The sequence below is a fragment of the Myotis daubentonii genome, chromosome 4, assembly GCF_963259705.1.
Source record: "Myotis daubentonii chromosome 4, mMyoDau2.1, whole genome shotgun sequence".
Taxonomy (NCBI): Eukaryota; Metazoa; Chordata; class Mammalia; order Chiroptera; family Vespertilionidae; genus Myotis; species Myotis daubentonii.
This window is the reverse complement of record NC_081843.1, coordinates 62,190,742-62,218,448: the sequence shown is the minus strand read 5'-3', so window position 1 is coordinate 62,218,448 and position 27,707 is coordinate 62,190,742. Positions and strand designations below refer to the sequence as shown.

The following is a 27,707-nucleotide window of genomic DNA, read 5'->3' as shown; positions in this document are numbered from 1 at the left end:
AAGGGAAACCATCAGAGATGGACTTCAAGTGGGAGGTGCCAACAAGGAGGCATGTGAATGGTGCTGGACAACCGACCCCTGCAACCCAAAACCACTCCTACACCAAAGGGATCTAGCTAGTCTTTATGCCTATATCCCATCGCCTAGTACTTAAAGGCTTTTAAGTATTCACATCATCTATATAAAATCCTCAGAAACACACATACACCCATGAGCTTTTATGAGGATATTTTTTTTTATTTTAACCTTCATAGGGATTAATTGGAGGGCAAGGTCTTTCAAAACCAAGAAAGTGTTAGGTAGTCAAGACATGGGAGGGTAAAAGGGCTAGAAAAGCCAAAGAGAAAAGCAAGGGCCAGCAAGCACTTTAGATGTTATCAAGGATTCACCAAAACAATTCGTTCACTGCTGGCTTCAACTTTCATAAAGTTCAAAATCTAATGAAGACAGAGAATTCCTTATCCTGCATAGGTTTAAATTTGCAAATGAAGCTGGGGAAATTATAAATTTGCAAAGTTAGTCCTTTGGAGGAGGGTTCCCTTTTTCCTGAGCTTCTTCCTAGAACTCAGTGGCACCAGGAACCTGGTGGGTAATGATTACCACCTCATAAGCACAAAAGGCTCCTCTGCTGAGGCAAGTGGGACATACCAAGATACTCTGCAATGCTACCCCTTACGTGGGTTTTCTTAGAACCTCCTTGATGTGCACAAATCCTGCCTGCTTATTTCCCATGTGCACAAGTATACTAGTATATGCGGTTTAAGTGAGCTAATAAGTACTTTATTCTGAGCCTTGTTCTCTAGACATAAGTCGTCTTCCAACCATACTTGTTCTGAGGCACTATAGTGCTAGCTTCAGGCAAGTCAGAAATGTATTTATTTCCACCTTATTGAAGCTGTTTATGGAAATATAAATTTCCCTTCTCAGCTGTGTGTTTAATCTTTTTTTCCACATAAGGAAACTTCTGCTCCATCTGGCTTTTTCCCTGTGCCCTATACTTCTTTTCAGGCTATTTTCAAAACTTCTGATGCCAGGAAATAGTCTTTATACAAATTAAGTGTACCTTATTTTTCCTTTCTTAATTTATTAAATTGACCAGAACAATTAAGATGAGAACTTTTAAACCAGTTTATACTGGTTTTCTAAAAAATAACCAAACACCTCCTGATTGCCTAATACTAAACTATGCTGCATTTTTTTTCTCCATAGAGGTTAAGCAATGACCATATTTTGTTTGATAAGGGAGACACTGGCATTAAAAACATGGCTTTCTTAGAGACTCAGGTTATTTAAGCCATCTGGGAGTCAGATAGTCAAACAATGGGCATATGTTACTGAATGTGGGTGATCTTTCTGAAGGAAGTATAGCCTATTTGGCATGTAGCAGGCACAGGCAATTACATTCAAACATTTACACATGCTGGCTTCCATTAAAATACTGAGTGTAGGTCTACTTTCCTTCCCAGGGTCTTAGTTCCTAGAGCTGATTACCTTTGTACAGTAGAGGTCTCATTGGAAAGGGGCTCTAGTCTAAGGTTTGTAAGCACAGGGGTGCCCCCATTCAATGAAAACCAAAGTTGCTGCTTCTTAGGTTCTGCACCAAGCAGTTTATTTCAGTACTAGTGTCCTGGTGCACAAATTTGTGCACCCAGTGGGGGTCCCTCGGCCTGGCCTGCAGGATCGGGCTGAAACTGGCTCTCCAACATTCCCCAAGGGGTCCCGGATTGTGAGAGGGTGAAGACCAGGTCGAGGGACCCCACCAGTGCACGATTGGGGCCGGGGAGGGCTCCCGGGTGTGTCCAGCCCATCTAGCTCAGTCCTGATCTGCCAGACCCCAGCAGCAAGCTAACCTTCTGGTTGGAGTGTCTGCCCCCTGGTGGTCAGTGAACGTCATAGTGAGAGGTTGAGCAGCCTTAGCATATCATTAGTATATTACACTTTGATTGGTTGAATGGATGAGTGGACCCTTAGCATTTGGCTTTTATTATATAAGATTATATAGGATTTTGCTTCATTCAGCTCACTTAGGACTTAGAAAATTTTAGTAACTAGAACAACAGAATGCAGCCATTGGAAGTGTAGCTCACTTTTTTTGGCTTTTTACAAATTCACATTAAAATGAAAGGCCAAGAGATAAGACTGATTTAGTCACATGCTCATTCAATATTTAAAATTTAAAACATACCACTTAGGTTTTGTTTAATTTAATGCAGTTTCTTTTAAGAAAAATGAGAGCCCTAACCGGTTTGGCTGAGCGGATAGAGCATCGGCCTGCGGACTCAAGGGTCCCAGGTTCGATTCCGGTCAAGGGCATGTACCTTGGTTGTGGGCACATACCCAGTAGGGAGTGTGCAGGAGGCAGCTGATCGATGTTTCTCTCTCATCGATGTTTCTTACTCTCTATCCCTCTCCCTTCCTCTCTGTAAAAAATCAATAAAAATATAAAAAAAAAAAAGAAAAGAAAAAGAAAAAGAAAAATGAGAATGACATACTTAATCAACTGTGTTGGTGATACTGGGCCGTAAGTAGCATGTTGAGTGAGAATAGATAGTATTACAGAAATGAACAGCCACATATTCTTAGTCAACTACTTTTGACATTTATATTTTCACAGTAACTGCTTTTAATAAATTACCTTTGTACAGTAGAGGTCTCATATTTATCTGATGACCCCCCTTTTGGCAACAATTTAGATGATGATCCCCAATTCAGTGATCTGGTGAAATTGAAATTCAATGGAATGCATATTCATTTAACAGTATATGCAATGAGCAATGTATTAACTTTCTATTGCTGCCAAAACAAATGATCACAAACTTAGTGGCTTAAAACCAACATAAATGGATTATCTACAGAAGTCCCACATGGGTCTCACCAGGCTATCATCGAGGTGCCAGCAGGGCAGCATTCCTTCCTGGGAACTCCACAGGAGAAAGTTTCCTTGATTTTTCCAGTTTCCAGAGGCTGCCCTTATTTTACATCTTCAAGGTCAGCAAGGGAAATCTCTCTGGCTTCTGTTTTCACTTCTCTCCATTTTTAAGGCCTCTTAATTAAAAGGGACTTACCAGGATAATTCAGAATCTCCCCCTTTCAAGGTCCCTACCCTCAATCACACCCGCATAACCCCTTGTGCCATGCATTTACACGTTATAGGATTAGGGCATGGATACCTTTGCTGGCTATTAGTCTGCCTACCACAAGCAGAAATGTCAAAATAAGCATTTCTTTCATTATCCATCTTCTCTCCAGAAAAATATAATTTAAACACGTTTTTGTAATAGGTACTAGAGGCCCAGTACACGAAATTTGTGCATGGGTAGGGTTGCTAGGCCTGGTTGGCAATCAGGGCTGATTGGGGCCTTCCAGCTGCTTCCTCCCCCAGGCTGTCAGACAGGGCCTTCCTTTGTTCCACGCCACCCCCTGGTGGTCAGCACATGTCATAGCACCCGGTTGAACTCCTGGTCGGCCGAACTCCTGAGGGGACAATTTGCATATTAGCCTTTTATTATATAGGATTATATACAGGGAAAATATGTGGTGAAGCATGAAGCCCAAATGAACTTTTGTACTGATTCAAACTGGGAAGAGGTCAACATGCAAATTATTTCAAGAGTCCAGTGATGTAATGTAGAATCCAACTTTTTTCAACGAATATACCAATTTTAATTATCCCTTTCCTGGTATCATTTCCCTTCACTAAAACAAATAGGTATTTTCAATTCTAAGTTCAAAATATAAGATAAAAAATATCAAATGTTTCATAACAGCTCTTTATTAGAGATGCTATTCTTAGGTTTTTTCAAAACATTTTGAGGTCTAAAGATAATTTAGCAATTATAAAAAAAAATTTAGTTGTGCGGGTTGTTTAGGTATATTATAATTTAAAACACTGCAACTCAAAAAGTTCCTAATCAGCCAAAGAAAGGAAAAACCCATTATTACATAGCGACAGGGACAGCTAGGAACTGAATGGTCTCTACGTGCAACAGAGCAAGAGACTATATTTTCTAAACCAAAAATAAGGCATATACTCTAGTTAAGAAAATTTTGACTTCTTGCTTTATCTGTATGTATAAAGTCATATATATATATATATATATATATATATATATATATATATACACACACACACACACACACACATACACACATATATATACATACACACACACACACACACACACATACAACTAGTGGCCCACTGCACAAAATTTGTGCATGGGGAGAGGGTGTCCCTCAGCCCGGCCTGCACCCTCTCCAATCTGGGACCCCTCGGGGAATGTCTGACTGCTGGCAGTCGGACATCCCGCTCGCAATCTGGGACCACTGGATTGCTATCCTACTTGCCCTCACTTGCCTGCCGGCCTACTTGCCCTCAACTGCCCCCCCAACCCCCCGCCAGCTTGCTCGCCCCCAATTGCCCCCACCCTGCCAGCCTGATTGCCCCAACTGCCCCCCACTGCCAGCCTGCTCTCCCCCAACTTACCACCCTGCACCGGCCTGCTTGCCCCCAACTGCCCTCCCCTCCTGGCCTACTCGCCCCTAACTGCCTCTGCCCTGGCCCCGCCACCATGGATTTGTCCGGAAGGATGTCCAGAAGGTCTCCCAGTCTAATTAGCATATTACCCTTTTATTAGTATAGATATATATGTGGGAAGATTACTGTACTTGTATCTTACATACACTGTATCTTTTTAAAATACAAAACATACAAAAAAACCTTCTCTTTCAAAGTGAAGGTCAGTTTATAAGCAACAGCTGTTACACCTGGAAACAAGCAGCATGGGAGCCCGAGATGTTTTCACCCATCAGCCAATCAAGTGTGAGAAAGGAAGACCTGGAGAGATAAGGGTCTACTCTGCCAAAACGACACTTCCACATTTTTAATGTGCAAAAATTGAAATGGATCTGCAAGTCACAATGATTGATACATAAATTATGCTTCCTTTTGTTGTGCCTATACAATTTCCCCAAAGCAGACATCGAACTTTCTATGGGACAACCAAAATGTATCATTTCATATCCACATATTACTTATCAGTGAATATTTTCCTAATGTTTCATATTGTTTTAGTTCCTTAATGTACATCTTTTAAATCCCTTAATGTACAGTAACTTGAGTATTTCTGTCCAATGCTGTTCTATGTAGATTACCAAGTTGAAGGAAGTTTATCAACTCTATAAAGTGAAAGACTATAGCATTTTAAACTAAGGTTGTATTTTTATCCTAACCAGAAATTAATGCAAGAGACACCTTAAAAAATATATGATCCCAGGTTGTGTTCCAAAAGTTTACTCATAAGCTGAACTGTATTTCTACCACAGAAAATGATTATTAGATGCCAACCTAGTCTATAAACGTCTAATCAGTAATAGCCAAATGGTAGATAAAAATGAGCAGAAAAAGCACTATAATTCAAAAAAAAAAATCTAACAAAAACAATGAAATAATACAAATGCTAAATATTGGTGCTTCAGGAAATAAGATTAACGTAAGTTCTCTAAGCTTATGTATAAACTCTGAAGGGAAATTTCAGCTACTTTTAAAATTCCTAGAATCTAATAGCACTGATTCCCTGGGAATTTCCTTTGCTTTAAGCATACTGCTTAGCATCACTCTCCTTTGCTAACTAGGTTTAAATGGCAATGTTTAAAACACTTAGCATATGTCTGCATAAGCTCTGTAAAAATTATACAGTGATTTAAGGTTCATAGTAACTGGACAATAATTTGAAAAGAAGGCAATAAACAAGAAGAGGATGTATGTACATCTATATCAAAAAGAATCACCTGAGATAGGTTTGATAAGGTTTTTTTTCCAGTCTTGCCTTCTAGAAAACCTGGGTCTGAGGCGCCTGGAGGCCAGAACTAGGAAACAGTTTGATTTTAGGCCTGGAGCTAAGGCTAACCACTCCACACCAGAGGTAAAGTTACCTTGTGAAGTGATCCCCAGGAAGCGGATGGAGACCTAGAATCCCAAGCATTTAAGCAGATGAGAACAGCCTGCTCCGGAGGTAAAGGCTGAGTGCTGTCCTGAGGGAGCAGGAGGGCTCGGGCACTGGCTGGACTGGCATCTCGCAGCACAACTGGGCTAAGTCTACAGGCCAGGCTGTTAAAAGCGCAGAATCAGTTTGACACATGTGAGGATAAGAAATAAATGGGGACAGAATGACAAGTTGCCTAATCTTGTTAAAAGAAGAAATAAAGGGGAGAATCATTATTGGATTAATCTAGTGGTGCACAAACCTGAATGGGCATACGAATCTCTTAGGCATGCCCTTAAAATGCAGAGACCTAGGCCCCATACTTAAATATTCTAATTGCACAGGTCTGAACGATGGGATATTCAGCCAAAGTTGGGAAATCATCAAATTAAAAGTAGTTCAACAGATTAACCTCCGAAGTAAAATTTAATTACAGAATATCATCAACTTATCTCACAAAGTAACATTGTGAAGGTGCTGGCTTGAAAAAACTACATACATAAAATCCAACCACACATTTTTGTACAATAAATAATATATGTAAATGTCTAAAAACATTTTTAAAACACTAATTCAAAGTAAGTGACATATAGTTTTTTCAAAAATATATAAATGGCTTTTTGAAAAATTGAAATAAAATAAGTAAATGTTCTCTCAAAAATTTGAAATTTAAAAATTATATCTGATATTGATAGTATAAAGAAAATAAGACACTATATTTTTTTATTTCAGAAAATTCAAGTATTTTCATAATTGAAGGAATTACATGATTAAATATTGTCAGCATTATATTCCAAAATTTTCCATTCATTTTTTTTAAATGCAGTCATACACCTGAATGTCTTAAATTATATAAACAAGTCCATTAGCAATTTAAGACTCACCAACACTTATATCATGCTTTATTGACAAATTCTGAGATGAACTACTAGTAAAATAGGTCATGAGATTATTTGGATTTTATGATGAGCTAAACTCTAAAAATTCATAAAAGAAACTAAATTCTATAGTGTGCTAATTTGCTTTTGCATATCATTTAGAAAACAGCTATTAAGGCTTTATTGTAATGGATCACACAAAAAAAATCCTATTGTGCATCATGCAAAAATGGAAAAAAATAATGCTTTACAAATAAGTGTTGAATAACTAAGGGAATCATGGTTTTTCCTCTTATTACAGTCTTCTCAAAATCAAAGCTGTTTTTCAGATTAAAGTTACATTAGAGTTCGTGGAAAATTAAAGCCCTAGTTAAGAACTTAAACATCTTTAGATTTTAAAAAAGCAATGAATAACACATAGTTTTAAAAAAAATGTTGCTTTGAGGAAGAGTATTGATTCATTGTTTCACTCTAACAGCTTTTTTTTGCTTGCTTTATATAAAAAATACATTGTTATTGTGAGGACAGTTTTTGATTCAGGTCCAGTACTCTTGTATCTCCATGAGTTTTGGCATTGTTTACCAGCACCTGTAGGAAATCACAAACAAGAACATTAGTATTTTATTCATTCACAGTATCTATATTTAGATTTATAGAAGCCAAATATGCCTAAGAGTAGCAGGCAATATTACACAAAAAATGTGACTGTGTGCAATCTTTCAGTCATTTTTGCTGAAACAAATTGCTCAACCAGAGCAAACATCAGAGATAAGCACAATTTATTCAAATGCTTACTTCGTGCGGATGCCAATATTTTGATTCTTACCACTGTGAGCACTGTATAAAATTAAAGGTTATGTTTGGCAGCTTTGTTTACAATACTGTCACCTCTAAATGCTTAGCCCCCAAAGACCATTTTATGCATAAAACTGTACAAATGACATTGTCCTCCTTTAAAGCCACAGTTTAGGATCCAGGATCCAGGTTCTAGGTTCTATTAAGAAGCTTTTGATGATTTTTAGCAATTCCACAAACTAGAAGATTTAATTTCAGTTGATCATTCTACTATTGACAGTTTTTGGTTGTTCATTTTCAAACACTGAAGAGACCGAGATTTTGCCCTACTCGCAAGGTAACAAGTTAGCCCGCCATGATATTACTCATGGTACAGCCAACATGAGCATCAACATACTTGCATCTGTTCTCCTTGCCCTCCAAGTCTCACGGGGGTGACATGAATGGACACATATAATTTTCCCCATACATCCTGGGGTGTATTACAAGAGGGGAACCCTGAGCCTAGGAGACTTGAGTCTTTTATAACAGGCAGTAAGCAGGCCTGTCCTTTGCTCTGGTGGGAGACACATCTCTGTCTCCCAAGGCTGTCACTACATATACACCCTTGAAAAGATAGTCTGGAACAAAGGGCAGTCAGGCCCTCTGCTCACAGGATGTTTAGGCATGCAGCAGACCCAGGCATGGTGAACTGTCTCCCAAGATTCATATAAGTTCTTCCTTTCTGGTTTGCCATATGTTTGATTATAATGCCTTCTGCCTAACATTGCTTTCATTAATATTTCTTTAATATTATATGTTTCACTAAAAGGCAAACAGTATTTCAAATGCTGTAGATATTTTTTTAAAAGCTTCTCATTAATTTTTATTGTGTTTTAAAAATTGCTGGCTGAAGTTATGAGAATCTGAACCCAATACATGTATGTATTATATAAACTATATTTTTAATAAGAATTTTAGATATATGCATATATGTTTACATAGATACCAGAGTCATCCCATAAGAAGTAGAGCAGAAATTGTTCCATGCATTTTATAGAAAAAACAAGATGTAGTAAAATAACTTTTCTAAAGATAATATGAATATATCATTAAATGTTGCTACTTCTGAATGAATCTTGTCTACCTATTTGCTTCCACAGCAATAATCACAAGAAATACCCCAACCAGCACCGAGCACAACTGTCTATCTTCTCTTCTGCTACATAGCACATGAGGAGGATATACTTTCTACAGGTTAAAACAGTAGTTCTCAGACAGGGATAATTTCAGCTCAGGGATACTTGCAAAGTCTAGAAGACAATCTTGGTTGTCACAAGTTGGGTGGAGGAAGGAGGACAGTGCTACTGGGATGCAGTGGTGAGAGTGGTTAGGGATGCTGCCAAAATCCTACAATGCAGAGGACAGCAACCCTCACCCCTCTTCCAACAAAGGTCCAAGATGATATATTCTGAATAAAATCAATGCCTTACATCAATGAGCTCGCCATCATTTTTGGCATGTAAGTGCCTCAGTAGGTACCAACGTGCAGTTGATACAATAGATTTGGGATAGCCAGGCTGATACACCAGTCTCTCCAAAAGTCGCCGTGTCTCTCTGGGAAGAAGATATTCACAGTTAGTCCAAAGCATATAAATTAATATAAAATATTTCATATACTCTCTCACACACATTATCTTTTTTATTCTTTTGTAGACCTGGTGCTAATTATGAATTTCTTATACTTATACCAATAAAGTTAATAATAATGGTTAACATTTATACAGTGCTTATTACGTGCTATGTATGCCTAGTGTTTTACAAATATGGTCACATTTAATATTCACAACCTTATAGGGCAGATTGCTGTTATTATTCCCATTAATGCTCATTCCAAATAGAATAAAGAAAAGGTCCCTATCCCCTAACCGGTTTGGCTTAGTGGATAGAGCGTCGGCCTGTGGACTGAAGGGTCCCAGGTTCGATTCCAGTCATGGGCATGTACCTTGGTTGTGGGCACATCCCCAGTAGGGGGTGTGCAGGAGGCAGCTGATCGATGTTTTTCTCTCATCGATGTTTCTAACTCTCTATCCCTCTCCCCTCCTCTCTGTAAAAAATCAATAAAATATATTTTTAAAAAAAGAAAAAGAAAAGGTCCCTATTTTATGAGCACTTCAGAGTGCTCTACCTCTAATCTTTTTTGAAAATGGGAAGAAGATAAATAAATCAATAAATTATACGTAGTGTAGAGTGGAATAAGAAAAAATACTCAACATCTATACTAGAGCCTAAATGTATAGTATCAGGCTTTTAGTTTATGTTTTCCAGGATGTGTACAATGTGGGAACTCATGTAATAACAGAATGATTTACAGCTGTGTTCTAATTTTTTTTCTTTCCTAATTTACCAACATCTATGACTCCAAAGACTTCTGTACTGGTAGAAGCAACATAAATGTGGTAACTCAGAGCCGCTGAACAGGAGGATCTTCTAAGTAGCACTGGTTTGAAGCAGGAGCTAAAGAATTTGTCTTGACGATACTCTTACATAGAAACCACATAGTGAGCACACTGTTTTCTTAGACTGTATGTTTATCTGGGATAATTTTAGTGGCGATAAAAATTATGAGAGGTTCTAACAGATATTATGAGGGAAAGGGGGTTAAGGCCCTCTAAGTAACCCACGCTGAGCACAATCAGAGGGAGTTCATTAGGAAATTTAAATTCTAGTCTAAAACATTTTGGTAAAATCAGTTATATAAAAATTGGCCATAAATAAATATTAATAAATGGTGATGAAATTGCTGATTAGCCGTATGTCTTAATTCTTCCTTCACTCTTATTCTGTGATGTTGAATGTCTCTGCCATATATCTATATGCATTAAGCTCTATCTATGTCTACACTACCTATTCTGTGCCAATAGTGTATGCTTCTAAACCAGTGATGGCAAACCTTTTGAGCTCGGCGTGTCAGCATTTTGAAAAACCCTAACTTAACTCTGGTGCCGTGTCACATATAGAAATTTTTTGATATTTGCAACCATAGTAAAACAAAGACTTATATTTTTGATATTTATTTTATATATTTAAATGCCATTTAACAAAGAAAAATCAACCAAAAAAATGAATTCGCGTGTCACCTCTGACATGCGTGTCATAGGTTCGCCATCACTGTTCTAAACCATGGTTTTATTTATGGCTGCCGTGGGTTAGGTGTGATATCGATTAGAGCTAGATACTATTTTTAGTATTTTGAAACATTCTTGCCTGATTTATCATCCATATCACCTTGAAGTTTCTTTTTTATTTAATGTTACCTTTTCTTTTTTAAAAAATGTTTTTATCGATTTTTTTAGAAAAAGGAAGGGAGAGGGATAGAGAGATGAAAATGTTGATGAGAGAAAAATCAATCGGCTGCTTCCTGCATGCCTCCTACTGGGAAATGAGCCCACAACCTGGGCTTGTGCCTTGACAAGGAATTGAACCAGGGACCTCTTGGTTCATGGGTTGACACTCAACCACTGAGCCACACTGGCTGGACTAAGTAACTTTTTAAAAATTTATTTCTGACCCCATCCCCACCCTCCAATAAAAAGAGTGCTAATTTTTTTAAAATCTGAGAAACTTTTGAATTTTCTAGATATAAAACTCACATTATTTATGTCTCTGCCTTTTCAATATGTATTACCTTTTTCATAGTGTATTGCCTTACAAGAACTTATCTCAATCAGCCTTGAACTTGGGTCTTTTCAGTTTTGTTTGTTTTTAGCATCCACATTACAAAAGTGGCTCAACCTAAGACAGTAAAGAGCACATTCCCAGGCCTTCTTCACTTGAAAATACTGTCATGCCAAATCTCATATTCTGTATTTGTGTACCAAACTATTTTAAAAAAAACAAATGTAAAGCTTTATTTTCTTCCTTATTGGGTTACTAGAAATAGCCTTTCTAAAGTAGATGCAAATATATGAGTAATGACAAAGTTGTTAAATTCATTCTAAATCTTTGCTTCCCAGCAGGATTAAAAGTAAAGAAATATTTCCAAGGGAAAAAAGTTAAAGATTCTCCACACCTTGCCCCCATTTTGCGGTTGAACTGTATCAAAGCTTGTAAAAGGATAGCCAGTGGACAAAAGCAAAGCTTCAAGGCCTCAGTTGTAGCTTCCTGAACCAAGGATGGCCAGTGATCATTTGAAATGTTGGCCTGTAAAAATAAAAGACAAATATCAAATCAAAGCTTTTGACATGTTTACCTTAAACGAATGCAACTCAACTCTTACTTATTGAATGCCTATTTGTTCAAGTTGCAATGTAAATGCTATAGGGAGCATAATTCTACAAAACGATTGAGATCTGATCCTGCCCTTAAAGGAGCCACATAACAGAGTAGAGTGGAATAAAGGAAAGTTTCAACCAGGAGATATCACTTAAAAATGCTAAAATATTTGTTAAAAGAAAATGCACTATTCTATTATATAGGTGAATAAAATCTATCACTTACTAAGTCTATGGTCAACAAATATACAAAGCTAAATTTAACAAGTGATAAATATAAAGTTCCACATTTCAAAAATTATCTAAGGCGAGAGGAAAGGCTGAAATGAAATACTTGAACACACTACTGAATTATGCAGGAAGAAAAATGCATTTAAAAACTTTCATTAAAAAACTCAAATTGTAACCACGATTTCATAATTACAGGTAGCTAGAATACACATTTTAATAAAGTTAAAATAATGAGTCAATGCATAATCCTTTAAAAAAACGAAATGATAAAAGAAAAAGAGCAATAAACTTTGAAGGTACTGCAGGCAATAGTAATCTGTGCAATTAAGAAAGAGGAAGCTATAAAGATAATGAATTTGAAAATAAAGAACAGAGGTTGTGAGGCATAATCTATAAAGGCAGGAGCAATGAGACTTTGGGCACACCTGGCAAAAAATAAAAATTCTAGAAGAATCCAAAGGCAACAAAATCTCAGACATATGCCGAAGCAATTTCTTCACCGATACAGCTCCTAGGGCACTTGAAACGAAAGAAAAAATGAACAAATGGGACTACATCAAAATAAAAAGCTTCTGCACAGCACAAGAAACCATCAACAAAACAACGAGAAAACCCACTGTGTGGGAAAACATATTTGCCAATGTCATATCTGATAAGGGCCTAATCTCCAAAATTTATAGGGAACTCATACAACTTAACAAAAGGAAGATAAACAATCCAATCAAAAAATGGGCAAAGGACCTAAATAGACACCTTTCAAAAGAGGACATTCAGAAAGCCAAGAGACATATGAAAACATGCTCAAAGTCACTAATCATCTGAGAGATGCAAATCAAAACAACAATGAGGTACCATCTCACACCTGTCAGACTGGCTATCATCAACAAATCAACAAACGACAAGTGCTGGAGAGGATGTGGAGAAAAAGGAACACTTGTGCACTGCTGGTGGGAATGCAGACTGGTGCAGCCACTATGGAAGACAGTATGGAGTTTCCTTAAAAAACTGAAAATGAAACTCCCATTTGACCCTGTGATCCCACTTCTAGGAATATATCCCAAGAAACCGGAAACACCAATCAGAAAGGATATATGCACCCCTATGTTCATAGCAGCACAATTCACCATAGCTAAGATCTGGAAACAGCCTAAGTGCCCATCAGTAGATGAATGGATTAGAAAACTGTGGTACATCTACACGATGGAATACTATGCTGCTGTAAAAAGGAAGGAACTCTTACCATTTGCAACGTCATGGATAGAACTGGAGAGCATTATGCTAAGTGAAATAAGCCAGTCAATGAAGGAAAAATACCACATGATCTCACTCATTCATGGACAATAGAGACCATTATAAACTTCTGAACAATAATAGATACAGAGGCAGAGCTGCCTCAAACAGATTGTCAAACTGCAGCGGGAAGGCCGGGGAGAGTTGGGGGGCAGGAGGTAGGGGGGTAAGAGATCAACCAAAGGACTTGTATGCATGCATATAAGCATAACCAATGGACATAAGACACTGGGGAATAGGGAAGGCTAGGGGACTGTCTAGGGTGCGGGGATAAAATGGACACATATGTAATACCCTTTGTAATACTTTAAGCAATAAAAAAAATAAAATTAAAATAAAAAAAGAAACTAGAAAGAAAAAAAAATGTCAAAACCCATACTAATGTAATTATTCTGAATATATTTTTTTAAACAAAAAACACAAATTCACTGGCTACTTTTATAATACACCCTATACATTCCAAGACCACATATAAAGTATTCTGTAAAGTTAGCCCAAAGATTATTATATAAGGTAACTGGTATGCTAAACAATGTGATTAGAATGCATTTATTCTTGTCTCCCATTATGTCTTTAGAATTTATTATATAAGGAAGATTTTTCCTCTGTTCCTAGATATAAATTTCAGTAGGCCCCATAACTCCTACAACCATTTTTCTTACATTGATTTATAAACACAGTCATAATTAGAATGTCCTCTTCCTTTCAATACTTCAATCTTCATTTACTAGTAAAGGTAATATTTGCACCCCACTCCCATTTCCTCAGCGCCCAGCTAGGATATGGTTACAGGCAGCAGTAGATTGCTTGTTCGTCTTCCCAAAGGTCTCACCTTTTCTTGCTAATTGTGGTTTCAGGCCCATATACTAAAATACCAGAAGTCTGCATTTGACTGGTGCCATTGTAAGATGTTTAGCTCTCTAGGCCTAACAAATAATTAAAGCCTTTTCTCATCCAGACTTTCTTGGCTTTATCAGAGATTCCCAACTTCATGAGTAGTTTCTTACCTGCAGGACAGTTATGTAACCTCTGGGGCCCAGTGCAAAATAAAAAAGCAGGGTGTTTTGTTAAGAAATGATTAAGATTTTCAAGAAGGCAACTGTGGAAAATTAAAATTAAACCAAGTGTGGAGCCCTGTGCAATTGCACAGACACACACCCACGAAACAGTCCTGCTAATCTGAAGTTCCTCTGACTTGGGTGAATGTATGTTATTCCACTTAATCTTTTCACATCTTTACAATCTGGAAACCTCTAGCTTCCTTTCTCCTGAGATCTCATCACTCCTCTAGGTGGCCCTACTGGACAGGATCGAAGAGAACTCCACTCTACTCTCATCCTTGGCATCACTCATTCCTGGCTCTGAGAAACGCCAGGAGCACAGCTGGTCCCATGCTGCTCCTTCACTGCCTCCATCCTGTACCTGAACATATGCTCCTTCCCACCTCTGGGATTCACTCACTGCCATTCACTCTCTCCCAGAAGCATGCAGTCACTTCCCAAAACACGAGCAACTCTTTTTCTCTGTGCTACCACAGCAGATGGAGAGCCATGGCTTCTGAGGAAGGGGTCAGATACCTGTCCATGTGCTTTTAGACATGTGCCTCCAGGACCTCAAAGGAAACACACCAAGGCCTCCCTCTCTCTGAAAACCCTTCCTTCCTCGTCTTGGTGGGCATTTCTGTGTGGAAATGTGCCAGAGAGAAGATGGTGAAGGCATCAGGACTCTAAGGAAATGTCTTCATAATCCTTCTCCAGCTGCAATCTTCTAGTCTACATCTTTCAGTTTAATATCCTATTCATATATTACCACACATACAGTAGGCGCTTATAAAACAGTCTGATTTTAATATACCCCTCTTCTGCACACTGCTTCTAGCCACCATAGAAATATGGCATCTCCTTATAATAATTGTTGGGTGTCTAATCTTACTGGTATAACTTACACTCTTTTAGTCTCACTTATTTTTTGTAAATTAATAAAAATTATTTAGTGGTGTGCTTGATTTAGATAGCGCCTTAAGGTTCACAAATACATTTGTAAATGTTATGTTATTTGATATTCATAACAACTCTATAAGAAAGCAAAGCAGTTATTATCTCCACTATTACAAAAAGAAAAAAGTGAAGGGGGCAGACTCTAAACAGCTTAATTGGCTGAATGTTTCACAGGTAGTGAAAGCCAGGAGCCACGTTTTTAGAAAAAGCACTCTTGTGGTGGTAGTTGGAGGTTAGGGCAGGTATATAAGGTTATTACAAACTGCAAGCTAATTTCCTCATCTGTAAAATAGGGTTATTGTGCATATTAAGTTAGTTAATATGTGTGAAGCACTATAACACACTATAACAGTGTCTAGCACAAGCTAAGTGTTAGATATGTTTGTTATTATTGTTTTATTCCAGGTCAGATTTAATTTCCAAGCATTCAGAACAAACAAAACAAGCACAACACTAAATAATTTGTTAACTAAAAATAATGTTAGACTAAAAGAATATGTACTTCTCCAGTTCACATATTTAAGAGTATTTATAGGTGCTCTGTGTGGCTTCCATAGCTCACCAGCTACCGACGTCACAAAGACCTTTGTTAAATATAAATGTGGGACAAACAAAACAAACATTTAGTGGTATGCAATTACCATTAACCATGATTTCTTTCCACCCAAATCACCTCAAACTGACTACCATTATTACTTGTGCATTTATTCAAAAACCATTTATTGAAGAGCTTTTAGGTACAAGGCAGAGTGGTAAAGCAAGGATGCAAAGATGACCAAAACATGTCCCCTGACCTAAGGAACCCCCAAATCTGCTCTATAGCACCAAAGCTAAAAATGTCCTAATTCTTATATTTCTTTGCCAATTGTCTGGTTAAAATAAGTAAACAATATTGACAGTGGATTACTATTGTGAAAGTATGAGTGAATCCAGGCCTGTCTACAACAATTTCTTCTAATCTTTTAAAACAAAAAAAATGACAGTTTACCTTTTAATTACAGAAGTAACATGCATATGAGAAAAAATTCAAACACTATCAAAGGAAATAAAAGAAAAAATAAATCCTCTACCATTCCTTAAAGACCCCCCAGTGCTATATCATCCAAAGTATCTTTTATATCTTTTATATAAAAATATGTACATACATACACAAAATGCAGAGATATGTACTCTTAAAAATATATACCACACCCAAATAAAATACCAGACACCTTGTTTTGCAGTTTGCATCCCCACACACCAACGTAAACACTTATCTTGAAGAGTTTTCCACGTTAGCATATAATACTTTTAGATTAATAAGCCTTAAGTAGGATGTCAAGTCAAAAATTACCAGATATCCCTTTTACAGAATGTCAAACCGAGAAATGAGTGAAACTGTTAATTATTGGCATCTTTGCCACATATGAGTGACTGGGTTAATTCTAACTTAAATCACCAAGAAACAAAAATGTATATTCTACCATAATCCAACTTAAAATTGGAATCTTTGTTTTTTTTCTCCAAACACTGAGAAGGTTTAGCTAGAGTCTATGGGTTTATGTTACTCATATGGACACCAAGAGCCCAAATACAAAATTTATCAGGAGATCACACTAGAAGGCAATGAAACAACAGGAACTCACTAGGATATCACTATAGAAAAAGCTTTCACCTGAAAGAAAAATAAAAGAATCAATTTTCATGATCACAGTTATAATAAGGCCTTACCATGCAGACTTCTAATGCAAGCAGTGCTAGCCTCAACAGACTCGACAGCTTCCCATTCCAACTGCCCTGCTGGGATGCGACTTGTAGACTCTTCCTATAACACATCTCTGCAGCACTCATCATTCCTTGAGACTGATATATGTGCGCCAACCACTGAGAAACAGAAAAAAGAAGCACCCAAAGGGTTTTAGTTTAGTACACAATGTGATATTCTACTTTCAACAGATTCAATAAACTTTGATGAAGTTACTTTTTAAAAATTATTGGTAAGTTTTGTGCCCAAAAACCAAAAATCCCAGGTTAAGAGAGGGAATAGCATTCAACAGGAAGAAATAACACTCCTACATTTGTATACACCTAATAACACAGAATTTATGAAACAAAAATTGACAGAAATAAAAGGAAAAATAGACAAATCCTTAATCACAGTTGGAGATTTGAACACACCTATCTCAACAATGATTTTTTTTAAAAGACAAAAATTAGTAAGAGTATAGAATATCTTACATAATAAAAGCCTAATATGCTAAGTGTCCAACTGTTAGAGCCTTCGACCAGTCGCTATGACGCGCTCTGACCACCAGGGGGCAGACGCTCTGACCAGTAGGTTAGGTTGCTGCTGGGGTCCGGCCAATCGGGACTGGGTGAGACTGGCTGGACATGCCCTGGAGCCCTCCCGCGGTCCCTCCCCAGCCAGCCAACCTCCTGCAGTCCCTACCTGGCCAGCCGGCCCAGATTGGCCCTGATCAGGACTGGGCAAGACGGGTCCCTCCCAGGCCCCGATTGTGCACCAGTGGGGTCCCTTGACCTGGCCTGCACCCTCTCGCAATCCGGGACCCCTAGGGGGATTGTCAGAGAGCCAGTTTCGGCCTGATCCCCACAGGCCAGGCTGAGGGACCCCACCGGTGCACAAATCCATGTACCGGGCCTCTAGTTTAAATATAATGAAGCAGCTTGATTAAATGAAATATTCAGAAGACTATACTCAATAACTGCAGAATACATATTTGCAAGAACTTTAAGAGAATGAAAAATTAAAAGGCAAACACTCTCATGAATAGAAGTACAAAAATTCTAAACAAACGTATTAACAAATTGACCCCAGCAATATGTAAAAGGAACATATACCCTATGACTCAACAAAAGATGCATCCAAGGATGGACACAGCCAGTATTAATCAGAATAGCCCAAAGTTGCAAATAATCCAAATGTCAACAGTAAAAGGAATATATATTATAGTATATTTATAAAATGAAATAAAAAAACCTATAGCCACATGAACAACTAATCTCCTAAATATGATGTTGAATGGATTAGAAAACTGTGGTACACCTACACGATGGAATACTATGCTGCTGTAAAAAAGAAGGAACTCTTACCATTTGCAATGGCATGGATGGAACTGGAGAGCATTATGCTAAGTGAAATAAGCCAGTCAATGAAGGAAAAATACCACATGATCTCACTCATTCATGGATAATAGAGACCATTATAAACTTTTGAACAATAATAGATACAGAGGCAGAGCTGCCCCAAACAGATTGTCAAACTGCAGCGGGAAGGCCGGGGAGGGTTGGGAGGCAGGAGGGAGGGGGGTAAGAGATCAACCAAAGGACTTGTATGCATGCATATAAGCATAACCAATGGACATAAGACACCGGGGGATAGGGGAGGCTAGGGGACTGTCTAGGGAGGGGGGAAGAAATGGACACATATGTAATACCCTTTGTAATACTTTAAGCAATAAAAAAAAAAAAGAAAGTAACCATATACAAAAGAATGTTCCATTTATATGAAATTCAAAAACAGAAAAAACTAGATAAAAGTTCTAGAATAGTAGGCCCTCCTCTTGCTTTGAAATGGGGGAAACCAAAGGTGAGGCATGGGAGAGGCAGGCAGGTTGATGGAAATGCCCTGTATCTTGATATAGGTAGGACAGCCCTAGCCAGTTTGGCTCAGTGAATAGAGTGTCAGCCCACCAACTGAAGAGTCTTGGGTTTGATTCCAGTCAAGGGCGTTGCAGGCTCAATCCCCCAGGGCCATGTGGGAGGCAACTAATCAATGTTTCTCTCTGACATAGAAGTTTCTCTCTCTTTCTCCCTCCCTTCCACCCTCTCTAAAAATCAATGGAAAAATATCCTCCAGTGAGGAACACAACAACAAAAAAGGTATACATTTGTAAAAATGTAATGAGTGGTATCTTAAATATTGTTTTCACTTCGTTCTTTGTGAATTATATGATAACACACACGCACTATCTCTTTATTTGACAAGGTATTTTTACCTTTGAGAAAGAATATGAGTGAGGTCATCAATATCCAGTTGACCTTATTTAAAGTATCTTAACTCTCACATGGCAAACTTACTCTAAGAGAAGAAAAGAAGCACCATTTTTCTTCAAGGGTTAAAGAGGAGACTTAGCATAAAAAATGCCATTAGGTAATCTTTTTAAGCAGGGACAAGAAAAAGTTCATATAATAAAAGATTGGAATATAAAACTATTATAGTAAAATAAACTTCTATAAAATCTACATAAAAAAGCCCTTTTGAAACTTCCTCTGGGATGCAGAGGGAAATATAATCAATTGAATAAAGTAATCATGTGCTTTTTATATTTTAAAATCATTAAGAATAAAGCACATACTCATCATTGTGTATTTGTCATTGTGGATAACCAGAGTCAGCTAAAAGGGCAGACAATCTGTTGATCCAGACATCATTCCTGAAAATAACTATTTCTAAAAGCACTAAATTACCATTGAAATCTTGGACATGGGTGAATTGTAAAGTAGCTAAGGAGAAAATACATATGCCCTCTCGAGGCAGAATTAAACATCATTATAGTAACATTGTGAAAATGTGTGTAATACTTCTTTAACTCTCTTACATCAACCCCATTCAAAAGATGTATTTTCAGCATTATTTTAAATTAAGAAAACTTATAATCAACAATTAAGAAAGCTTTAAAGTCTTATAGCAACAGATCCAAAATTAGTATTCAACTTCCTTAGTGCCTTTAATCACAGCACCCTTTAAGTCTTGAAAATGAGAAATTTATGGTGAGTTCAAAGGCAAGACAAATAAAAATGGAGCATATCCTTGACCTCAGCTAATTCAGAGTATTTTAATTCAGCGATCATTGTAAGAAAGGAGAGGATGTACCTGCCATGCTGGAACAGAGGTTGAGTTGGACATAACAGTTTTTTGCAGCTCTTCAAGGACAGCATCAGGGAGAGGCTTTTGTGATTCCAGGAGTGGTTTACACTGCACTTGTCTCAAAAGTAAGATAACAGCTGGCTGATCAGGGTTGCTTTTTAAATTCTAAATGTAAACCACAGATAGAAATACATAAAATAGGTTAAATGTTAAATGTAACAGGCAATTAAGCGATTCCCCATATTGGGGGGGGGGGAATCTAAATTTGACCTTTTTCTTATTAAAATTATAAATAACTGAAAAAGTAAAATAAATAAAACACTGAACATCTTGGGAATATCAAACTCTACATATAAATAATCTTTAAAATTGATAATGCTATTATTGTAATTTATAAGTCATGTATTATAGATTTATATTACCTTCACTTGGTTTATTCTCAGGTGATATCCTAAGAACTTTAAGTTCTGAATGTAAATGACAGAACTAAGAATATATAAAATTAACAGTGAAGGCTAACACACTACACCTTACTGGAAAAAACAATCCTATGTAAAAAAGGAAGAGGTATAATTTTTTATCTTCTTGAACCTCTAGGTATTCATTGCATGCCCTTCCATCAGGCACAGACTTCATACACATTGGGAGTAAGAGAAATGAACCATTTACCAATTTACCAAGCATGTACATACATACATAAGTGTGTTGTATACATGTATATGTATCTCCTTCCATATATACATATGGAAGAACTTAAAGAAAGTTCTCTACCAAAATCCTATCCTTCCACTGTTGTTTTAAATATTTCTTCCTTTATAGCTTGTCTCTCAGTAACATGTTTCTTTCTTTCTTTTTTTTTTTTTTTTACTAATTAGGTCATAGTCTTAAATGTATTTATTTCTAAAATGTACTTGATTGCTTTTTTTTTCTAAGTAAGAGACTGGAACAACAAAATGACAGGAAAGGTTTATAAAAGTACTTCTTATTCTGTCAGAGCATAGCCAACTGTCAATTTATGATTATTAAACTCTCACTATAAAATACTAACCTGTACTGAACAGAGATGGAATTTCTTAAGTAAAAGAGAAAATTTATTATTCTGCTTTTCAGAGAATTCAAGGGCCAAAGAGGTCTTCAAAGACCCATTCTTCTTTCTCTGAAAAATTTATATTGCTCTTTCAAAAAAATTTCTAGGAAGACAACACAATCTCCCTGGTAAACATTTGTGAAACATAATATTTTCAGGAAAAGTGATGCTTAAAACTCTCCTAACCCATTATATTATTTCTGAGTAGATGTATAAAACTGATCTATTCATTCAATAATTATTTATTGAGCCCTTGGTATGTGCTAGGTACGGTGCTAAGAATTTGCTCACAGAGCCTATTATTCAGGAATGTAAAAACTACACTCTGAAAAGAGTAAGCAGAAATAAAATAAAAATATTGCCCCCCTAAAGGTACCCAGGAAAAAATCTATTAAGAGCTTGGATCCTAGAGTCAAACAAATGCGAGTTCAAATGGCAACTCCATCAATTTGTAGCTGTGAGCTTCTGTGCAAATTCCTCTCTGAGCCCTATTTTTTCCATTTGTAAAAATGGGGATAATTATAAATACCTTTGCCATAGGATTATTGTGAAATTCAAATACAAACTACTAAATGTAGTGACTGGCTTGTGGTAAATACTCAATAAATTTTGGGTGCTATCAATAATAAATGTTAGGGGCTATCATCATGATTATCATCATCACCACCACCACCACCACCACCACCACCACCACCACACTACCGTGTGCTCTTTAAATAGCATGCAGTCTATCTAAAGTTATTTTCCAAATAGGATAAGAATCTATAAAACTTAATGGTCAATTCCATAACAATACCTTTGTGCAAAGGGCTTCAGCTTCTGATATTCTTCCTGTGTCTACTAGGCCTGTGACAGCTTGGGAGAGAGACCACTTTTCCAGAGATTCTTTGTAACTTTCGAAGAATTCTTTGTCTTTAACTATAAACAAAAAATGTCAGTGTTACCTTTTCTGTAATTTATAATGTGTTCACAGAGAAGTAAATAGTTGCTAATAAGGATCACAATAAGACTTAGGTAAATTTTTTAAACTTCTATGAACCACTGGAATACCATAGACTATCCTATCATGAAATAGGTTTCTGAAAAGTTTCATGGTAGGAATATTTGTGATAACTTAAGACCTCACATACTTGTGACATATTAAAAATCACTACATCCATAGTAAAAGTAAAAATAATTCATTGAAAAAATTAAAGACTGCAATATAACTGACATACAATAAGTTGCACATATGCACAAATTCAAATTGTACAATTTGATCAGTTTTGACATAAGTAAACATCTGTGAACCATCACACAATCAAGACAATGAACATATACTCATCATTATCAAAAGTCTCCTTCTGTCCTATGTCCATAAACAACCACTAATCATTTTCAGTCAAAATAGATCAGTTTGCATATTCTAACATTTCTTACAAAATAAAAAAGCATATACTCTTTGTCTAGCACAGCGGTTCTCAACCTGTGGGTCGCAACCCCTTTTGGGGTCAAATCACCCTTTCACAAGGGTTGCCTAAGACCATCGGAAAACACATATATAATTACATATTGTTTTTGTGATTAATCACTATGCTTTAATTATGTTCAATTTGTAACAATGAAATTGGGGGTCACCACAACATGAGGAACTGTATTAAAGAGTCGCCGCATTAGGAAGGTTGAGAACCACTGGTCTAGCATCCTTCACAATTGTTAACATAGTAAATGACATTCATTCTCAAATGTCAAAGCAACACTGCATTCGTAAGACAAACTGCCCTTGATCATGATGTAATGTCTTTGTCCGGTTTGCTATCATGGTAATTTTGTCTCAGAAGAAGTTAGAAAGTGTTACCATTCAACTTTCTGGTATTACTTCTTCCTTAAATGTTTGGTAGAATTCATTAGTGGTCCTGGAGTTTTCTTTGTGAGAGGATTTTTTTAACTATAAATTCAGTGTCTTTATCAGATACTAGAGGCCTGGTGCATGAATTCGTGCACAGGTGGGGTCTGGCTGGCCCACCCCATCAGGGCCAATTGGGCAGGGCAGGCAACGGGGAAGGACCGCGGGCGGTTGGCTGGCTGGCCCCAACCCCTGGTTGAACTCCTGGTCAAGGGGACAATTTGCATATTAGCCTTTTATTATATAGGATAAAGCTATACAGTTTATCTCTTCTTAAGTAAGCTTTGTGTCTTTTAGGGAATTTGTCTATTTAACCTAAGTTGCCAAATTTAATGGCATAAAGCTGTTCAAAAGCCTTTTAATGGCTATAGTAATGTACCCTTTCATTCCTGACATTGGTAGTATCTTTTTTTTTTTCTGATGTCTGCCTAGAGGTTTATCAATTATATTGATCTTCTCAAGGACCTAAGTTTTGCTTCTGTTGATTTTCTGGTTTTTTTTCATTGATTTCTGCTCTTCATTATTTCTTTTTGTCTGCTTACTTTGGGATTAATTTTCTCTTCCTTTTTCTAGTTTCTTAAGGTAAATGTGAGGTCACTGATTAGAAGCCTTTCTTATTTTACAATGTAGTCATGTAATGTTATAAATTTCCCTAAAAATAGTGCTTTAGTAGCATTGTAGAATTTTGATACGCTGTTTTTAAATTTTCATTCAATTCAAAACATTTTCTAATTTCCCTTCTGATTTATTCTTTGACCTAGATTATTTAGAAGTATGTTAGTTTCCTACTATTTGGTAATTTTCCAGATATGTTTTGTTACTGATGTCCAATTTAATTTCATTGTATTAAATAATATACTTTGTAAGATCTGAATCCTTTTCAATTATTTACATCTGTTTCCTGGCCCATAATACGATATATTTGGATAAATATTCTTTGTACAATTGACAACAATATGCATTCTACTGTGGTTAGAAGTGTTTTACAAACATCAGTTAAGTAAAATTAGTTGACAGTCTTGTTCAAGTCTTTATTATGTCTTTACTGATTTTTCTGTCCAATTGCTCTATCAATTATCAAGAGTGTTGAAACTTTTAACTATAATTGTGGATTTGTCTATCTCTCCTTTTGGTTTACTTGTAAGTTTCTGCTCCATGCATTTTTTTTTCAAAAAAAATTTTTTTTACTATTTTACTATGAAATACCATGCATATTTTATGTCTTTTAAAGTTCTGTTAATCAGTGCCTAAATGTTTACTACAGGCATTCTCAGAGATATTGCGGGTTCATGGACAAACTACTGCAATAAAGTGAGTCACAGAAATTTTCTGGTTTCCCAATGAATATAAAAGTTATGTATATACTATAGTGTAGTCTATTAAGTGTGCAATAGCATTATGTCTAAAAAAAATGTACATACATTAATTAAAAAATACCTTTTTCTAAAACTGCTAATCAGCTTCTGAGCCTTCAGTGAGTTGTAATCTTTTTGCTGGTAGAGGTCTTGCCTCAATATTGATGACTACTGACAGATCAGAATGGTGGTTGCTAAAGATTAGGGTGGCTGTGACAATTTTTTAAAATAAGACAATAATAAAGTTTGTCATATTGATTGACTCTTCCTTTCACTTAACACTTAGAGGCCATTGTAGGGTTATTAATAGTCTAATTTCAATATTTATTTTAGGAAATAGGGAGGCCCAAGGAGAAGGAGAGAGATGGGGAAATGGAGGGCCGGTGGAGCAGTCAGAACACATACAACATTTATTAAGTTTGTCATCTTATATGGGTGTGGTTGGCGGTGCCACAAAACAATTACAGTATCACAGATCACCAACACATATAGTTATAATGAAAAAGTTTGAAATGTTGTGAGAATTACCAAAATGTGACAGAGATATGAAGTGAGCAAATGCTGTTGGAAAAATGGTGCAGAAAGACTTGCTCAACACAGGGTTGCTTCGAACCTTCCATTTGAAAAGAACACAGTATCTGCAAGTGCTATAAAACAAAGTGCAATGAAAGGAGATTAGACCTATCTTGTTATGTCCTCTTGATGAACTGATTCCATTGTGAAATGACCCTCGTTATCACTGAAATATTCTTTGCACTGAATTCTAATTTGTCCAAAATTAACATGGCTACTCCAACTTTCTTTTGATTAGTGTTGGAATGGTGCATGTATCTTTTTCCATCCTTTTACTTTTTAGGCTCTTTTTACCTTTATATTAAATACAGATTTATATTTTGTCTATATGTTTCTTTTTGGCAGTAGTTGGCTCCTGCTTTTTTATACAATTTGACAATCTCTGCCTTTTAAGTGGGGTATTTAGGCCATTTATATTGAATTTGATTAGTAAGATGGCTGTGTTTAACTCTAATGTGTTATTATCTATATCATAAAAGGCCTGTGGTCGTCACGCCGTAACGCAGAACAACCACTACCAGACTCACTAGGAGACGAGTGCGGGTAGGCGGGGCCGCGTGATTTCGTGCGCTGAGCTTTATATTTGCTTAATCTATTCTTTGTTCCCTTTTCCTCTTCTTTTGGATGATTTTTTATTATTCCAGCTTATCTGCGTTGGTGGTTTATTAGCTATAACTCTATTTTTTTTAGTGTCTATTTTAAGGTTTAGAGTATTCATCTTTCACCAGTTACAATTTACCTTTAAAAAATATTACACTACTTTACTGATAGTACCAAAATTTTACAACAAAATACTTCTATTTTCCCCTCTTGCCCTTTGTGGTATTGTTACTATACATGCTTTAAATAATCCATTACATTCTAAAGAGATTTTTATCATGTGTCATTTGTATATATGTTTTCCCCCTTATTCTGGGTGGTATTTTTCTGCTTCTTTGCACACCTATTAAATTTTAACTGGATACTACCCATTGCGAATTTTACCTTGTTGAATGCTAGATATTTTTGTATTACTATAATGTTCTTAAGTTTTGTCCTGTAAGCAATTCTGCTTCTTAAAAATGATTTAATCTTTTCAAGGCTTATTTTAAACTTTGTTAGATAAGATCATAACAGCCTTTAGTGTAGAGATAATTGTTCCCACTACCTATTGGTGATATTCTTCTGAGTACTTTATCCTGAATTTATCATTACAAAATGCTGTTTTAAACTTACTTGAAGCAGAAACAGCAGATAACAGTGCCAAATACAAATCCATCCTTTTTGGCTGAGTGTTGTTCACCAGAGCCAGTTTATCATCAGCATAACAAGCTGCCATTAGCCCAGCCCAGATAGCAGGATCACCTAAACATAGGAAATAGAGTTAGAGGCCTTGTTAATATTAACATGTTACTAAAAAAAATACCAAAAGATAGTTTACAAACACACACCAAAATTATTTTTATCTACAAAAATTCCATTTTCTTAAAAGAAAATTAAATTATACTTGTTTTCAGAAGATGCATTACTATATTCATCCTTCAACATTTGCCATTGTTATCAAACATATCAGAGGATGAGAAATGTCCTATTAAGCTTTTCTTCCAAGGTTAGTTCAGTTGCCTAGACTGCTATGTTACTGTGGAAAGGTCAATTATATTCACTTTCATTGAACAAGTCTCATACAAGCATGCAGTTTCATCAATCAGTCCATTTTAAAGGCTCAGTCATAGGTAAAGCAAGGTAACAATTTCTCAGTTCTTAAGAAAAGTTTGAGCCAAAATAAAAGCTCAAGACAACTATATTTTACCTATGTTCTAACAGCCAAGCATGAAAGTCACTTTAACATTCCAAGGAAAGCAATTATAGTATTATATATCTTTTCATTCATTTGATCTTTCCTTTCTTCCTCCACACCTTGATAGAAGCTTCATGGCATTAGGGGAAAGACTGATAGAAGCAGGTTAAGGAGGTAATAATACCTAGAAAGAGATTATGAGTATAAACTCCTCTTTATAACAAAAGTAGTTGTGAAAAAAGAAGCTAGGAACTTAGGTTTTTAAAATTTGTATAATTTTTTATTTTATAAAGAACATTTTGCAGTTCAATTCAGTGGTTAATATTTTAGTCTTGCTACCCTTGAAAAGCAAATAAATAATTTAAATTTTCCACAAGGGGGTGCTAGTTAACAATACAGTCATTTAAGCATACATTTTTAGCTTTAGTTTTATATTTTTTCATATCTAACTGCCCCATTTAGCATGTTTCCTATCAAATGTCTGAAATCTATATCTATTTCATTTATAGATTATTAGTATTACTGCTAATAGTACAAGAAACATTAGGAATCTTATACAGATGAAAAACTTTTGCAAAAAAGTTACATATCTCCATATTACAAAATAATTTCTGTCCCAGATAATAACTACCTTATTTTAAATAACATAAGACATATTCAAATTCCAGAATAAGGAAATGGGGACCATTCCCTAGAATTTATAATGTGGCTTAGTATTAGCTTTGGGTTTAGGTC

At 36.3% G+C, this 27,707-nt stretch overlaps 1 protein-coding gene across 8 annotated transcripts in view; it reads right to left on the bottom strand.

Annotated features, from left to right (window-relative positions):
• Positions 1–6,193: 6,193 nt before the first annotated feature.
• SKIC3 (SKI3 subunit of superkiller complex) overlaps positions 6,194–27,707 on the bottom strand; it is a 74,543-nt gene continuing 53,029 nt past the window's right edge. For all 8 annotated transcript variants that reach the window (XM_059694066.1, XM_059694065.1, XM_059694070.1 and 5 more), the window contains 7 exons: positions 26,411–26,539; positions 22,179–22,300; positions 20,302–20,460; positions 17,139–17,291; positions 11,709–11,839; positions 9,130–9,253; positions 6,194–7,450 (listed from right to left, as the gene is read on the bottom strand). In XM_059694066.1, the coding sequence (XP_059550049.1) occupies positions 7,376–7,450; positions 9,130–9,253; positions 11,709–11,839; positions 17,139–17,291; positions 20,302–20,460; positions 22,179–22,300; positions 26,411–26,539 (893 nt within the window). In that variant the 3' untranslated portion in view covers positions 6,194–7,375. The remainder of the gene's footprint in view (positions 7,451–9,129; positions 9,254–11,708; positions 11,840–17,138; positions 17,292–20,301; positions 20,461–22,178; positions 22,301–26,410; positions 26,540–27,707) is intronic.